This window comes from Strongylocentrotus purpuratus, unplaced genomic scaffold, assembly GCF_000002235.5.
Source record: "Strongylocentrotus purpuratus isolate Spur 01 unplaced genomic scaffold, Spur_5.0 spur5_scaffold_3, whole genome shotgun sequence".
Lineage (NCBI taxonomy): Eukaryota > Metazoa > Echinodermata > Echinoidea > Camarodonta > Strongylocentrotidae > Strongylocentrotus > Strongylocentrotus purpuratus.
In genome coordinates, this window is record NW_022145609.1 from 3,702,063 (window position 1) to 3,720,556 (window position 18,494).

The window sequence follows — 18,494 nt, forward strand, 5'->3', positions numbered from 1 at the left end:
CTGGGCTTATGTAGCACTTGATACACCTACGATGTCTGTAAGTGCTTTACAATGTTTTGTGAACCTTGTCATCCGATTCAGGCTCGCTCAAACAACGTATGCACATTCTCTGCATCATATGGTAGCAGCTCTGTAAGATGTCAGTATAGTACTCCTGTGTACTTTGGTGAAATTTATATACATATTGACTTGGTGGAAGAACTTCTATTATAGGCGTGTCATTGATTTTGATGGTATTTTAATAAATTATTATATTAAGTATTACTGTCTCTGTTTGTTTTTGTTCAGTTCTGCCAGTCATTGAGAAAGCACCAGTGATATTGAGCACCACGTCAACTACAGTTGGTCTTCGATGGAATGAATGGTCTGAAGAAGATGACGTAGGTGATCCTCCTCTGGTAGGATATGATGTCTTTGTAAAGAAGGATGGTGACTGGGTAACAGATCAGAGAGTAGATCAACTAACAACATCAGCCATCGTTAGTAACCTGACACCCGACACAGATTACAGGTTTTGTGTAGCAGCAGTGAGGGAAGGAACAGGTGGAACAGGACCCGAGTCTCCTAGGAGCGACACAATAACTCTCTGTAGAAGTAAGTTATGCTCAGAAGAAAATAATTGAGTGTATTGGAGTTATACATTTGGTTACAGGTACATTGTTTTTGCGTTTTAGTAATTGATTTGTACATTTTGAAGTACATTAGGGATATTAATGCACTTTTCATTGATTGAATGCACTTTCCATTGAAATGTTTGATTTATTTAGTTTTTTTTTAGTAAAGTCTGTACAAAGAAATGTTTGTATTTTAAAGGTTCCATACATTCTATCTTTAATTCTTTTTATCTTTCTAAATTGTGACACCAAAAATTTCTTCTACAAAGGCAAAACATACGTTTCCCTATAAAATTTGTTTATTATACCCTTCATTGTGTTTGGCGCAACGGTAGTTTCATGTTCGACTTTTAATCTAAAACTACATGAAGTGTACCTGTAGAAGCAGTGCATGATTTTACTATGACTTGCATGACCATGTGATGTATTCATCTACTATAGGTCCAAGCCATTTAGTATCTTGTGTATACTTTAAACCTTCAGAACCCAGTGCTTCTCCAACTGGACTACAAGTTTCAGCCATCAACCCTAAAGAGCTAGAGGTGACATGGGAGGTATGAACTGTTTTAAGAATAGCGGTTTGGTCGCTTCGTGAAATGTAGTAGGATGAAAAGACTCGTCCAGAGCACAAAATTTATAACTGTTACTAGTCATACTTTTATTACATTCAGGTAGAACCGCATCGTTATATGTGATATGAAGCTGGCAAAGACACTTACAACCTTATTAAGATTTAATTGTACCTATTTTTTCGTCAAGATATGTCAAATAAGAACTCCTCCACGCCACTAACTATTTGTGAATGTTTCTTTACGTACCTCAACAGTTGACTAAATTAAATAGATCTTGTGTAAAAAAAAATATAAAACATCTAAATAGCACCAATTTGTTTTGTTTGCTAGTTGCAAGTAAGAGCTGTTGGGCTTATGAAATTGAGTTTTTATTTTATTTTACAGAAGGAAGCAAATATAAAAATGTTTTGTAATCAAGAGAATCTTGTTTAGCAGGACCATATAGCAGCTCCCTTTAATGCGAAAACTGTAGATTAAAAAAAAAAAGATAACGACTCATAGTTTTGTTTATTAGTGTGAAAGTAAATTCTTGTATGTGGTTGTGCTGCATGTAACATGAATTTGCTTTTTAATGTTTCAGCACCTCCCGTCGGAATCAGCAGAATGCAGGAGTGGAGTGACCCATTATATGATCTACTACGCTCCCCCTGGTTCAACTTCTTCAAACTCTATCTACACTAGCTCCTACACGATAAGAGGGTTAGACACCTATCTGGACTATACCATTCAATTGACTGCATTAAATAAAGACGAGGAGGGTGACAAAAGCAGTGAGACTATGAGCAAAACACTTGAAGAAGGTTGGTGTTAATCTTAGGATGTATTTTTTCGTGAGGGTAAGGGAGTTATTGCTTTGCTTTTTAAGTGAAACAGTTAATATTCTTGTAGATATTTTTGTTACAACCTTCGTCCAACATGGTTTTTTTTTCGGTTAATACTCCTTTTGGTTCGTTACTACCAGTTTCATCTACAAATTTAATTGATCTTGATAGAGAGAGAATCATTCATTCTGCTAAATTGCAAACTGTATGGTTCGTATACTGCTAATTCATTAAACTTAACTCGAGGACTACAGTTTGTTAGAATCAGACCTCGGTATAACTTCTTTGTTAAACTCAATTTCTGAGTATGTTTAATTCCAGCGTCGGGTTAAATGTTAGTGGAGTACGGGCCAGCACGTGAGATATCAGAGGATATCGGGAGTAATGAAATCTGTAAATATATCTTTAGCAGTGTTTGTATACTAAATTACTTTGCCTGCACAATATAAATCATATACATGACTCTTTGATGCATTAGATTACTATTTCCTTTATGTCATTACATTTTCATTGTGATTCAAACCCCAATGTAATTTTATACACAGTCGCTTTAATTGCAATTGAAATATTTTTTTTTCTTCTGGAATTAGACATTGTACTTATCTATTAAAACGAGAGTAACAAAAGTAATTGATATTCCGGAATATCAATACATAAGTCTACCATATTTCAGCATGACATTGTTATAAACCATTTTCTTCTAATCAGTCGCGCCTGCTCCTATCAATGTGACTATACTGCAGAGTACTACAAGCTCCTTCACTCTATCCTGGTCTACCCCTCTACCATCTAACATCAATGGTAACATCCAGAAATATATCATCCGCTACAAGCGAACTGATCTAGCTGGTGATGGCAATTATAAGATGGAGGAAGTAATGACTGGTGCATTTGATGTGGAACATACTGTGATGGACCTGGCCAGTGAAATCAATTATACAGTTCAGGTATAGATGTCTCGACATCAATCCTTAGGACCCAACGTTTAAGGGAATATTCATTCTCTTCATATTTTAGTACAAGCTTTCCCTATTAAAGCTAAAGACCAGTTGTGGTCATGCAATTGCATAGTGAAAGAAACGTTGTGAAATCGATCAGAAAAGGTTGATCATCTAGCATAGATGTTCTGCAAGGTTCTGGAATCATCAAAATTATAAGAAATTTGGCCAAGTCTTCATAAAGTTAGAAGCACTGTACACAGAAAGATGTATATGGGACTACACACACGTGCGCGACACGTGCATTTGTATCTCTCAACAGGCAAGAGATATACTAATTTACCAAATATATCAATTAGTAGGCGTTTTCCCGTCAAAATTTGTATCGTCATGTAATATTCAAAACATATTCTTTCACATGATTGGTAATAAGAGCTTCCATTTCATTTTTTGAAATTAGGGCGTTTCCAATACTGGTCTTTACCTTTAAGAACATTTTAGTTTGAGCTGTTATCATAAGCGCTTTTAGAGAAACTATATACTTTGGGATGAAATTACAAAGTGATTCTCTTTTTTTAATTGTGCCATTTATGTAGCAAGCAATCACCGATTACATGCATGATACTGCATTAAAATGAATTACATTTGAATGCTTTAAAGGCATCTAAAAATTAACTTTCGTATGAGGACGCTTATGATGATTGTAGATTGTATTTTCTCGCGGACTAGAATATCTCATGATTAAGTGCAGCCATGACTTACTAGCTTTAAACAATTCTTTTGTGTGTGGACGATGTTTGTATTGTCAATATTACTACAACTCCATATTCTTATTTCCATGTTTGTCAGGTCCAAACTCTCAATGGAGCTGGTTTTAGTAATTGGTCCGTATCAGTGAATGCAAAGACCATCCTCTCAGGTAAGAGCATGCAACAAATGAAACTTTTACTACCCTGAATGTTATACTTGAAAACATCGTAGGTAATGTGGGATTTTAAAGGATGTAGAAGTAAAATGCTTTCAGCATTTAATTAATTGTTCCTTTATTTTCGTATTTTTTATATTACTCCTGTTCTTTTGTTCCAAATACGTTTGCTTTTTGCGCGATTTATTTTTCCTTTTTCATACAAGTGTGCCTTGAGCATTTGATTTCAAGAGAATAACGCGCCTTAAAAATCTCATGTATTATTTTTATTATCAAATATATACTAGCTACATGTCAAACTAAAGTCAGTTTGTGACCTTCATAAATATGTTTATAAGTTTGTAGCTTATCAGCGTTGTTTACATATTCATCCTAATATTACGCCTTATTTCTGTTTGATTGGCTGAGAAAGTTAAATAGTCTGCATTAATTTGGTATAGTTTAGTATAAGGAGAAATGGAATGTATACATTTTTCTAAAACATTTCTTTGTTTACAAGTTTTTGTGAAACTTTATGAAACGACAAGAAAAGTTGTCATTTATGGAAGTAAATATAATCTACACTGTTGCTCATAAAGTTGGAATATTTTTTTTTTACCCCATTTAATGGAATTATTTTGACAATGACTTTTTCCTAATAGATCTAGAAAATGCCCTTAAGTAAAAAAATGACAGTATTGAGGATTAATGCCCACAAAAGGGCACTTATATAGTCGACACGGTTTTGATCATGGGGGCCTCACTGTTACGAGGCCATTGCTTTGCCACTGTACCATGAATGTACGCAGTGCGGGGAAGGGTAGGGGGCAGTTCCCACAAAAAAGTGCAATAAATTATCAATAATTCATTGAATTCCCCCCCCCCCCGGTCCCCAACAGAAAAAATATTTTGTGTGCCCATGCTTTGAGCCATAATGCATGGCCGTACAGAGGATTTTGTTATGTTGGGGACCGGGGTAAAATGCAATAAATTATTGTGTTGTCGTTAAAGGCTGCAATATCGAATATTTACATGTTCAAACTTGGGTACCGCATAAATCATTCCTCGCCCCTCTCATTGTTTGCTTATTTATTTAATGATGCGTGTAATTTGAATCTGCATTCACACTCAAAAAGATATGTTTATGCAGATGATACATTTATATTTAATAATGATGTTAATTTTACTCAAGTTAAGATTAATTTACAAGATGATAATGATCTTATTGTTAAATGGTTTGAAATTAATGGCATGCATATACACCCGGATAAAACAGAGGTCAGTGCTTTTGGCTATAAAAGTTAGACTTCTTTTTTCTTTTTTTTTCTTTTTTTTTTTTTTTTTTTTTTTGGGGGGGGGGGGGGGGGGGTTCGTGTATTTGTATGTTGCAGCAGGGCGTCATTGTAAAGTATTTTTTTAACTGAATGATCTATACTGCTCGCTAAAATAGACATAAATAAATAAATGAATAAATAAAATCAACAAAAACTTTGTAAAACGGACCAACAAAATGTATAGCTCATTACAGCATAATTACATGTATGTGATTTTTGTTTGTGCTAAAGGTGATGATAATGGTTCCAGGAAACCGCTAAGTGCTGTGATAGGGGGTGTGATAGTACCCATCGTTCTCATCGCAATACTACTAATTACTTTGGTGATGTGTAGAAGGTAAGTTAACTCAACTACAGTAGAACAATTAAAAGTGAAGTCCATGCCACTATATGGTAACATTTTTACAAATATAGATATGAATTTATTTATCTAAAGGGAGCCAAAACGATAATTGATAAAGCGATTGCAGGATTATCCTATTCTAAAGGCCCTTAAAATACAGTATATTCATACAATGAATGGTTTATAATGATTTTGTTTTAAATGTTATAAGGGACATCCGCAATCATACGCAGTGAGCTGTTATGCTCATCAGGGACCATTCTCACCTCACTTCTATCTAAACTTTGTGTGCGTGTGGGTGTGTGTGTGTGTGTGCGCGCGTATGTCTGTGCCCGCGTGTGTGTGTGTGAGTGTGCGTGCGCGTGCGCGTGTGCGTGTGTACCTGAATCTCAATGGTATTACAAAGAAGGAGGAACTTAATGCGTTTTTATTATTGAATTTCACTTCCAGGATCAAGCAAAGACGTTTAGAGACTGAACCAGCCGCGTCCCCACCAAACAATGCACGTGAGACCTCATCAAAGTATAAGAACCCTGTATTTGATGACTCAAAGCAAGACCGCAATACCTACGAAGACCCGAATGCTGATACCCATGTCTACCAAGATCTTAATACAGATACCCCAAACTACCAGAATCTTACCGACCCCCATACGTATCAAGATCTAAAGAAACCCAACACCGACGATACCTATCTAGAACCCATAACATCAGATCCGAGAGACACTTACGAAGAAATATAGAGACAGCCCTAGCGAGGCAGAGGCTTGTGTATGGTGCCAGCATTGATACATGCTGGATCAACGATAATGAACATGTTATGCAATACACAGAGTTGGTAATATTTATCAAGGTGCTCATACTTCCTTACTATGTGCTCATACTACGGTAGTACACTATTTCAATTGTTGCAAGAATTATAACGAAACTTAAACAGCTACTTTCAAAATGTTATAGAAACAGTAAATATCTTATGTGGTTTTTAAATCCTGGTACTTGGTTAGGTAATCCCTTTGGCAGCTCACTCAGGAAGCTATACTGGGATGGTAGGTGATCATGAGGCGAGTAACTACAATATCACTTCTAGTTTGTAAATTAAGGGATGAAAGGGTAAATTTACGTCTAATTTCGTCAAAGTGAATGTCATTTACGATGCAAAAATGCCACTTTTCACTGATTCAATATTTGTGTACAATAATCTTTTTTTATCTGTTTTTCACTTCAAGCTGTGTAACATTTCTTATCGTCAGGTTATAAATATGTTTTGTACAGATTGGTTAAACGTGTAGATTATATAGATTTATTCAAAATCTTGTGCCGAAGGCAGGACAAATATTTTGTTGTAAGCTTGTGTAAGAATATATATTATTCAGTGTTAAGGTCTATTACCCGCCAGCACCATTGTCGAAAAATTCAGTATGATTTCTTTAAAACACGTCGGTCACCCTTTTGCCCAAGTAACGCATGGAAAAATGCTTGATAGATAGTTCAGCCTTCGCTTGCTTTCTTCACCTTTATGCCATTCACCCGTTTGTCACACGTGCAATTTTGCACAAACCAATTATTGACGGAAGCATTGCTTTGTGCAACACAATCCGGCGCTTTGTAAAATTACTAATTTCTGGTCTTGATTAGCTCCGTGACAACCATTTTAATACTGGTACAGATTAATGTTGCACTGGAACTGTTAAATATTCATGAAGCCTTTGATTTATCTATTTCATGATGAATAATACGTGAAGCAGGGGATTAATTGTGTGGCATTTAAAGAGTTAAGTCGTGTAATAAGCTGTGATGAATAAATAAATGCAAGGAGACGCCCAGACTTTTCAGGGTTTTTTTTTCCAAGATGGGGTGCCGAATCTGTTATTATCCCTCCCAACCTCGGAATATTCAGACCAGCCTGAAATAGTAATTTGATGCATGTAGTTCATTTGTTCTGAAGATCGAGATATCTCTCTCTCTCTCTCTCTCTCCCTCTCTCTCACTCTCTTTCCTTCTCTCACTCTCTCTCTCTCTCTTTCCCAAGGCTTCTCTCTCTCTTCTCTCTTTCCTTATCTTTCTCTCTCTCTCTCTTTCCTTCTCTCTCACTCTTCTCTCTTTCCTTCTCTCTCTCTCTCGCTCTCTCTCTCTCTTTATCTCTGTTTATCATGTCGTTCACTCCGTCTATCATGGATGTTTAAGTATTTAAGAGGTGAACAAAGTGCTTGGAAAATTTTGTTTAAATATTGGATCAAGAAAATTGAGTGTTTGCCTCTTTGTTCACATTTGAATTACAAAAAGAGCGTATTGTTTTGTTGTGACAGTGGCATTTGAAATTACTTTATCACCTAAGTCTTTTGTTTCTTGTACTATTGATGCATGACATGAATACATATGTATTTGTAATAGCACTTCCTCAGGCAAGGTGCCTAGTATAGCGCCATCTATTGATATTCACTTGATATTAAACACTCAGAAGGCTACATGCATGAACATGGTTTTGCTGAGGTTCAAGAATCCCCTTTTTGCCAGTGCATCAAGGAGATTTAAGTCATAATGTTGTCATTAAGTCGGGCAAAGAGGTTAGTTTTGTTATATATTTAATGTATTTCTATGAATTTTCAAAAAACATAAAGTGGAATTTAGTGTGTATGTTTTGAACTTCATACTGAGAGATGTTGATGTTTGCAGTATGTAATGTAATGTAAGAAATACAAGCCTATGCTGGTTTAATATGATGTATGTACATTTTACCTTGTATCAAGAACAAAGATAACAGTAAAGATACAGCTAAATACTTTGAAGATATATTATGAGAGTGCTGAAGCACTAAGTAGAGATTTGGAATTTATTATTGTCTAGTTAATTGTTCAACCAAGCTATTATAATGAAGTCTAGTTGAGACACTAGTAATGCGAGTTTGTATTTATGTAAAGCCATAATGCAGATGGACTAGAATAGTGACTGGGAAATTTGAATAGGTTATAAAGATCATGACACAATTTACATTATTTCATGAGTTTCTCAAAGAGACTGTGTTATTGCTGTATTGATGATGCTATGATGTACTTGTATTTACGATTCTTTATCTGTGATTTATCCACAGTTTTCACGGAATGAAACGGATTAAATGGTTACTCAAATCATTAAAGGCTACAAATTCCCGTAGAAGCCTTTGTTCAGACTTGTTTATTTGATATCGACCTCGCTGCAGCCACAGTATCGTATTTGTAGAAAAAAAAGTGGCCTAATTTTTATGTTGACATGTTTTGTTTCTGAGGTAAATTGAAATACATTTATATGTTTAAAGTAAAGATATCGAAATTGAAATGATTTGGTATAATAGCGATATTAAAAATATTGCATTTCCAAACTGGATAAGAAATAATATACTAAGAGTGTTACAAGTCTTAGTAAACAGTATTTGGAAAGAAGGTTATTCCATTTATATTATTTTCAAGAAAATGAATTACTTTCTGCCTTCGAATTGGCAAAGCTAAATAGTGTATTTCCGATTTTTGGTTGCAGAAGTTACGTAATAGGATACAATATGTAAATAGTTCACAGATACACAGATCCCACATAAAATTGACCACCTTTTCCTGGTTTGTCACAAGGTTTCGCTTTTTTGGAAGCTTGTATTCAAATTAATGGATACTTCGTTTAATTTTAAAATCTTTATAAACGAAAAAATTCATTTAATAGGTCATGAAATAGAGAAAAGTGAAATAAATCTTGTAAATCTTATATTAAACCTCGCTCAATTTGTTATCTATAGAAACTATATTAGAGAATTTTTGGAAGTGAAAAGCACAGGATACATGATGTATTTGATAATACAATTAAAGGTAGAAATTCGCACCTATCTCAATATGGAATGAAATCATAACAAATTCGATACAAAGGAAGTAACTAAAATATAAACAGTAAACTATTATACATCTTATGAAAAAGAGTTTTATCCCAAATCTTTTGGTATTATTTTGTGTGGCATGTGCTCACGCTTGGATGAACAGGAGACATTGTTTAAGAGAGTGCAAAAATCGACTTGCGCCAAAGTGATGCCGATATGTTTTATCAAAACAATTGGGATTGGGTATTAATTCGCTCTTTACAGATCCTAAAAACATCCCTAAGAAAACTAATCGAGCCATACATATAAAAAAACCACACACAGAGTCAAACCCAGTCAGTCACGCACACACACACACAAACACACAAACACACACAAACACACTTCCGCGCACTCGCACACTCAGATAAATGAAAAATACACGCAGCCAAGTCATTATTACGTAATGAACATTTCTGTAAAATCGCAAATTTTCCGTTTAATATCAAAACGGAATATAAATTCAATCATAATGCCATAATATCTGGTGCATCACAATGAATTGTTTCTCCCAAAAGGCTCTGTCAGTCTGCATCTAAATGTGCTTTGTGTGTGTGTTCCTTGTGTGTGTTTGTGTGTGTGTGTGACTTTGCTTCTGAAAAAAGCATATTGCAATGCATCTCATAATGATACATTCAATTCATTCTCTTCCTTTGATACTTTTGCGCAAGTCGATTCTTTCACTCTCGCAAACAATGTCTCCTGTTCATCCAAACGTGAACACACCACACAAAAATGATACCAAACGATTCGGGACATAACACTCGTTCAAAACATGTATGATAATCTTTCATTCATAGCTGACTTTTAAAATAAATTACAATTTTCTGAGTGTAAACTTTATTTTGACTCACCCGGTATATATGATATGAATTCTGTATATAAACACTGTTGTAAATAGTTGTTATTTTACAATATGAGTGAATAAATTCCCTCGAAAGAGGATAGATAGAAGAAAAAAATATCTGTATCTCACTCCCTTCCTCCTCTCTCCTTTATCCCCAATCACCTAGCTCTCTTCTCTCTCTCTCTTATCTCTCTCTCTCTCCCTCATCTCATTCTCTCCCACTCATTATCCCACTCTCTCTCTCTCTTCTCTCTCTCTCATCTCTCTCTCTCTCCCTCATCTCATTCTCTCCCACTCATTATCCCACTCTCTCTCTCTCTTATCTCTCTCTTATCTCTCTCTCTCTCCCTCATCTCATTCTCTCCCACTCATTATCCCACTCTCTCTCTCTCTCTTCTCTCTCCCTCATCTCTTTCTCTCTCCCTCATCTCATTCTCTCCCACTCATTATCCCACTCTCTCTCTCTCTCTCTTCTCTCTCTCTTTTCTCTCTCTCTCTCCCTCATCTCTTTCTCTCTCCCTCATCTCATGCTCTCTCACTCATTATCCCACTCTCTCTCTCTCTCTTCTCTCTCCCTCATCTCTTTCTCTCTCCCTCATCTCATTCTCTCCCACTCATTATCCCACTCTCTCTCTCTCTCTTCTCTCTCCCTCATCTCTTTCTCTCTCCCTCATCTCATTCTCTCCCACTCATTATCCCACTCTCTCTCTCTCTTCTCTCTCTCTTATCTCTCTCTCTCTCCCTCATCTCATTCTCTCCCACTCATTATCCCACTCTCTCTCTCTCTCTTCTCCCTCTCTCATCTCTTTCTCTCTCCCTCATCTCATTCTCTCCCACTCATTATCCCACTCTCTCTCTCTCTTCTCTCTCTCTTATCTCTTTCTCTCTCCCTCATCTCATTCTCTCCCACTCATTATCCCACTCTCTCTCTCTCTTCTCTCTCCCTCATCTCTCTCTCTCTCCCTCATCTCATTCTCTCCCACTCATTATCCCACTCTCTCTCTCTCTTATCTCTCTCTTATCTCTCTCTCTCTCCCTCATCTCATTCTCTCCCACTCATTATCCCACTCTCTCTCTCTCTCTTCTCTCTCCCTCATCTCTTTCTCTCTCCCTCATCTCATTCTCTCCCACTCATTATCCCACTCTCTCTCTCTCTCTCTTCTCTCTCTCTTTTCTCTCTCTCTCTCCCTCATCTCTTTCTCTCTCCCTCATCTCATGCTCTCTCACTCATTATCCCACTCTCTCTCTCTCTCTTCTCTCTCCCTCATCTCTTTCTCTCTCCCTCATCTCATTCTCTCCCACTCATTATCCCACTCTCTCTCTCTCTCTCTTCTCTCTCCCTCATCTCTTTCTCTCTCCCTCATCTCATGCTCTCTCACTCATTATCCCACTCTCTCTCTCTCTTCTCTCTCCCTCATCTCTTTCTCTCTCCCTCATCTCATTCTCTCCCACTCATTATCCCACTCTCTCTCTCTCTCTTCTCTCTCCCTCATCTCTTTCTCTCTCCCTCATCTCATGCTCTCTCACTCATTATCACACTCTCTCTCTCTTCTCTCTCCCTCATCTCATTCTCTCCCACTCATTATCCCACTCTCTCTCTCTCATCTCTCTCCCTCATCTCTCTCTCTCTCCCTCATCTCATTCTCTCCCACTCATTATCCCACTCTCTCTCTCTCTCTCTCTCTTTCTCTACTTGTCTCCCTCCTACTAGCTCTCACTCCTTATGTCCCCTTCACTCAATTCTCCTCTATATCCCTACTTCTTACTTCAATTACTTATATTTTACTGTAATTGTATAATGTACCGAGCGACACAACAGACAAGTGTGTTTATCTCTCCCACCCCCCCCCCCTCTTCTCTCTCTTTCTCTCTCTCTCTCTCTCTCTCTCTATCTCTCATATTATGAAGAAAGGGAGAGAGCAACTGTGTTATAGGACACAAAAGATCAGATGACATGTGCTCCATGGTCTATCTTCTATCTCCTGCACGAGTCTATTCTACATTCATGTTTAACCCTAGTCCCAACTCTGTACATTAACCTAAACCTCTACCTAACGGTAACCCAATCACAATGCTAGCCCTAACCATAAATGTCACCTAAACAAATATCAGGTTACCACGAAAGAATATGAAATGTTATCATGGACAGAATTACTATTGATATTTATCTTTTTCCTTTTTTATTCATGCAGTGTAATAACATTCTATAAATGTCTAGATAACATACACAGCCTAATAAATTCAAACTAGGATCTTTTGTTACTCAATGTATATGTCACCTCTAGAATGTATTTTGCTTAGTCCATCTACCAATTAGAAAAGTAATCATCTGTGACAATTTGACAAGAACCAATTGCCTGTCCATGATTTTGTAGAAAAAAAAGAATGTTATTCCAACTATGAGCTTGGATAAATATGAATCACCTTAAATTAATATTAAAACATTTTATCCAGACACCAAGGCCCTGTTTCACAAAACTTGTCATCCGTAACAAGGTACCATAACTTTTATAAGCTACTCAAATCGTGGCATTGATTGGCTGAGAGCAAATTTGTAAATTTGTCATAGCAATTTAGCATTTGTTATTCATAAACAGTTTTATGAAACAGGGCCCAGAATCATGAGTCTAATATAGGTATTTTGTGTAATACTCAGTCCATGCATTTCATACAAAAATGTATAAAAATCATTTTCCACCTCTATAAGTATAATGAAGTTTTGCATGGTATGGGTCAAGGACTGTCAGATTAATCCACAAAGTACCTCAAAATACCTCAAAATATGAGTATTCCAAGGCACTTGTCTGTAAAAGTATACAACTATAAAGGCCCATACTAACAGAGTATACAACTATAAAGGCCTATAGACTAAGCAATCATTTTCATGCACCTAACAAATCTTATCACTCCTAAAATCCTTTCTTAAGTATCCTATTCTAACTAAGTATCCACTTTGTGATGTTGAATACTAAAGTGTGTATGTATATGATGTTGGTCTCAAAGAAACTATTATTTTTGACCAAGTATACCACGAACTATCTTCAAAGGCATGAATCACTGTTACAGATGAAGACCTGGCCCTTGTTAATGAAACGGCCATTGCAGCAATCGGGCGATGGAAGAACTTAATTTAATTTAATTTAATTAAGGAACTTTACATAACTATCCTGATCTAAGAAGACATGAACGAACGAACCATTACAATATAAATATATCTGTTTTGACCACAGTACAATATTAACTTCAAACAAAGTTTACACTCGAAAGCCAGTGGGGCATTAACATTTTGGGTGCTTTCTTCAACTCTCTGCAAGGTCACTTGTTTACCACACGTGCACAAAACGACAGGCACTACTAAATGACACGATTTATTGTACATCATAGTTTTGCAAAATTACCCATTACTAGGGTCTTGATTATTTCCATGACAACCCTTTTAATATCAGTATAGATTTATCTTGCGCTGGACATAGTTAAATAATCTTGAAAGCCTTTGGTAGGCCTATATCTATCCCATAAAAAAACAATATTGGCTAACATGTGGCAAAGGGACGATATCTGCATCACATATAAATAGTATACATTATATGAGGTAATGTTATTCTGACCATCAGAGAATGGTGAACTTGTGCTTTACTTGTATCGTATTGTGACAAAAGTGATGTTTAAATGTCTTATTATTTTCAAGATAAGTAGTATTAGTAAGGGACATCAAAAGGCCTGTCATACACTTTTAGAAAGAGTTAGCACCTTTCTGTCTCTGAATAGACAAATCATAAAGGCCCAAATTCACAAAGGAGGTTTAAATTCAACCCATGGTTTAAATCTTTATTTACATAACCCATCAGCGCGACACAGTCAGAGGTCCAATATTAGACGCGCGCAAGGCAAGCAACACCTATTTTGCACTAATTTTTAAACCATGGGTTATGTAAATGAGGGTTTAAAGTAACCATGGGTTAAGTTAAACCTCCTTTGTGAGTTCGGGCCCTAGTGTTTACATCACAAGAGTGGGCACCTGCCATTATTGCTTGATAAATAGTTTAAACTAGAGATCCATGTCACAACTCATCATTTTTGCTTCCTCCTAGTGCTTTGACTGCAGATTTCATTGCTTCAGTCACTGTAGGGGATGAATGAGAGACCACAAAAAAGATATCAAAATAGAGAAACCGTGATTAAAAAATGTCATTTAAAGCTAATTATATGACAAAGATTTGAAAAGTGGCAATAGGAGGAAAATAAGATTTGAAAAGAACTTGTTACACACTTTAATAATTGGAAGAGAAGTGGGAACCCAAAATATCACAATTGATCTATTTCATAAAAAGCTAATTATTATATGACAAAGATTTGAAACGTGGCAATAAGAGGTAAAATAAGATTTGGAAAGAAGTTGTTACACAATTTAATAATTGGTAAAGAAGTAAGGGAACCAAACAAAAACTAAGATCGTTTAGATCTTACATTATCACTAGCAGCCTTAGCAGGGGATCTTTATTATTTGTACCTTATTTTGTAGAATTCTCAACTTACTTTTTTGCAGATTTGAATTTGAAGTACATGTACATGTATGTATATTGTTCAGGAGATGCAAAACATGTTGAAAGGAACATTTGGCTGAGCATGCAACCAAGCATATTATTTGTTTTGCAATGTCACAGTATTGTTTGTACCTGTCTATTCGAAACGTTGGGTGGAGGTGGGGGAAGGGGCTACATATTACAACCCCCAGCCTCTAATCCGGCAGATCAATATCTATAGGAAGTGTTTATATAACCTACTAAACATATACATGACTGTATCACTCACAACAAGCTGTACATACCCATTAGAGCATTTGAATAGAAGAACTTGTATTGGGGATTTCCTAACGTGTTGATTAGGTCAGGTTGAACTACGCCATCTGAGTTTAGAAAGAGTATACGAGGAATGTATCCACCGTCGGGCTGAAATTGAGACCCTTCAGGTTCCTCGTCATCCTGGGGAAGATAAACATCACAAAACATCACAATGAAAGTTTGATATCTTAACCCTTTCAGTACCATCATATATACTTCTATCAACATCAATTCCTACTTTCTCAACTTCCAAAGTAAATCTTTTGATTCACTGGCCCACAAGTTTAGAAACTAATTCCCTGCATGTTTTAATGATATTAATTCCCTTCACTTCTTCAAAAAAGAAAATAAACACATACCAATTCAACTTCATGTACTTAAAGTGAACCGATAACCAAAAAATATCTTACTCGTGATGTAACGGGTTCCAAGTCGCTCTATTGAATTCAAAATATAAGCTTCAAATATTATTTCTACAAAGACATATTATAGTTTAAATACTTTCTCAATAAAAAGCCAACACATAATTATGCACTCGCATACTAGGGTGTGCACGAAACCCAAGTGTGACTTAAATTCTGTGTGAGCCTTTTATGCAGGATTTTATGTTATCCTTTATTTGTTTAATTTTTTTTTTTTTTTTTTTGGGGGGGGGGGGGGTGGTATTATACATTTTAGGTACATGTATACTCACATTTATATTTCCTTTGATTAGTGCACTTTAACCTGTTTATACACTTGAGGATAGTGCCTTGTATCATTTGAAATTACTATTGTCAATAATCCTGGCATAAAATGTTCAAAATAAGGGGCTGAAGGCAAATCTGGAATACACATTCACATTCTAGTTTTAGATTGGCCAAAAATATCATCCATGATACGTGAACATGTTTTGAAGAACCCGGGCTAACTGGGCTCAAAGACAAGTCGACCCAGCTGCAAAAAACGGTCAGTTTTTGTCATTTTACCCTAACCCTAACTCGAACCCTAACCATAACCCTAACCCTTAACCTAACCCTAAACCTGCAAAAACTGACCGTTTTTGCAGTTGGGCCAAGTTGTCTTTTAGCCAAAAGTAAACCCGACTCTGTTTTGAACTACTGAGATATAATATTATATTATATAATATATACATGTATAGCATTTTAAAATGACTACTCACCTCTACGTTGACCATCACAAAGTCACTGCTTAATTTAAGTATTTCTTCACTGGCAGCAAACTTGGGTTTTAATGCTACATGGTAAAAACAGGAAAGGAAAACAGAGAGGTATTAACGTGTGGAACACAATGGCAGGTGTCACAATGAGATAACATTCATCAGGAAAAGAAGCAATCGTCACTTTACAACAGGGCTCTGCACTATTTTTTTTTTCTATGCAGGGTCTGAATTGAAACTTGTTGGGCCTGTATAACATGTATGAGGCTAAGACTTCATGACTTAGATTGTGAGTAGCCAAATATATTAGTCTAGCCACTGTCAGTATTTAGCTATATTTGACAAATATGATGATTATCAAGGTAAGGGTATGAATAATTTAGTTGTTAAATGCAGGTCTTAGATAATTTTTAACTAAGAAAATGTAGAGCTGAGACATACTTCCTTGTTAAAACCTGATTTTGCACTAAAACTAAAACTAAGACCAGCACGGGGATCAAAGTTTTGCAGAATACAGACCAAAAAGTTTATTGCAGAAATTATGGATACTTTTTATAAAATAATGAGGGCCTATTAGGGTAGTCTCGGGGGGCAATGGTCCCAGAATTCACAGGTTAGAAATCTTAACAATTTAACAAATACTTCCACCAGGCCAGGGTGCTCCAAAACAAAAGTCCAAGCATGTAACAATGCAGCTTGGAAGGAGAATGGCCTCAAAACGTAAAGTCCTTCGAAGCAGGGTTCAGGGCTCTCTTAGGGGCTCTTGTCTATTTGGTTAAGATACTCTTGATCTGGTTCACTCTAAGCCATATTTTGAAACATTTTCAAACAAATTTCATGACTAATATTTCATGAGTAAAGTTTGTTGAGAAGGATTTGGACCTGAGTGTGTGTGTGTGTGTGGGTCAGAATTGGTTCTTACAGACATGATATGATTATCTACTATAAGTCTGGGGACCGACCTGTTGCCAAGGTACGCTTGAGCCAGTTAGTAGGAAAGACAGAAAGCTTGCCAAGTGAATGTACCACTAGATCAACTCACATCTCATAAAGCAGGTCCATTTAAAATTCAAACCTGTAGCTGTTCCTCATTAAAACCTAACCTGTTTCCACTGTTCCAGCATGCATTATTCACTTCATATTTGTCAAAAAGTTTTCTTATAAAGTATACATCTAGAACTTTCCTGCTTCCTTCACTATATGTCTGTCATTCGATCTCAAATGAAGAGTGTGAGATTACTCACCTTTACATGCTCCACACCAAGTCTTGTGAATGACCAACATCAAAGGTTTGTTGCTGAAATAACAATATTATTAGAGATCACGTGATAATATACAAATATGATGACTCTGTATGAAAACCATATGCCTGCCAATCATGCCCTCTAAAATAGTTGGTCTGCTAGGGAGGCTTATCCATCACATGTAGATCACAACACCTAGGCTCTAGATATGTGTTAAGTTGGCAACATATATACATGTTTACGTTTAAAATCAATACTCCACAAAAAATTTGCATAACTTCAGGAAATCATTTATTTCCTACTAGAAAAACACCAATCAGCATCACCCATTTGAAGAGAAAAAAAATGTATTAAAAAAAAAGTGATGTATGGGTTTTAACCATTGAATAAGCTACTTATCATCAACTTACTTCTCTTTGGCTAGCTTCAATCCATCTTCAAAGGTAACCCAATCATATTGCTCTCCTAAACCTGTTAAAGGAAAAGAATTTCATAAGTGCAGGTTTTTTTTTCTTCTTATTTTTCAGGTATAAAACTTGATTTTGAAATTGGACAACAATAACGATTACTGTATAAGCGAGCGCGGGAGTCAAGCTTAATTCAGCACACTCCCTGCACACGCCTAAATACCCGACACTAATTGCTATGTAAAGTGAGCATCAAATTAGGGCTGCAAAATAAGCCATAGTCACATACACTGCATGTATTTGTGTTTCCGGCAAAACCAACGTTGCAAACTATTGTGAGAACTTACGGAGTAGTTTTTCGAAACCAACTCCATGACAGTCATATCTTGTTTCACAACACCATGATAAGCGACAAATTCATGCTTTTGATACTATCGGCTAAAAACTTAATCTTTGTCACTATCATAGGCGTCAATCCTTACGTAATACCTATTGTTCAGGGGGGGGGATGAATGAATAGATCACCCCCCCCCCCTGAACAATAGGTATCAATTACAGATCTTAATCTTTGTCACTATCCATCAGATTTTATCCTAA

The 18,494-nt window shown here is 36.2% G+C and overlaps 1 protein-coding gene and 1 long non-coding RNA gene across 2 annotated transcripts; one reads left to right on the top strand and one right to left on the bottom strand.

The window, feature by feature from the left end:
* Positions 1-323: 323 nt before the first annotated feature.
* Positions 324-1,828, top strand: LOC115928916. The gene is made up of 3 exons (XR_004066286.1): positions 324-594; positions 1,098-1,168; positions 1,767-1,828. It is a non-coding gene; the product is annotated as an uncharacterized LOC115928916 (long non-coding RNA).
* Positions 1,829-13,627: 11,799 nt separating this feature from the next.
* LOC115928836 (thioredoxin domain-containing protein 12-like) lies at positions 13,628-17,966 on the bottom strand. The gene is made up of 5 exons (XM_030996824.1): positions 17,901-17,966; positions 17,491-17,543; positions 16,250-16,323; positions 15,075-15,228; positions 13,628-14,369 (listed from the first exon to the last, which is right to left on the bottom strand). Exons 2-5 carry the CDS (start codon positions 17,528-17,530, stop codon positions 14,308-14,310), a joined length of 330 nt encoding a protein of 109 aa, XP_030852684.1. The 5' UTR covers positions 17,531-17,543; positions 17,901-17,966; the 3' UTR covers positions 13,628-14,307.
* Between the last annotated feature and the right edge of the window lie 528 nt (positions 17,967-18,494).

Bases quoted from the DNA above. Each gene is read 5' to 3' on its own strand.
- LOC115928836 (XM_030996824.1), bottom strand. From the start codon at position 17,530: ATGTTGGTCATTCACAAGACTTGGTGTGGAGCATGTAAAG. The intron at 15,229-16,249 runs GTGAGTAGTCAT...TATCTTCCCCAG, and splicing joins TTGTGATGGTCAACGTAGAG to GATGACGAGGAACCTGAAGG. The intron at 14,370-15,074 runs GTATGTACAGCT...CATCCCCTACAG, and splicing joins CTATTCAAATGCTCTAATGG to TGACTGAAGCAATGAAATCT.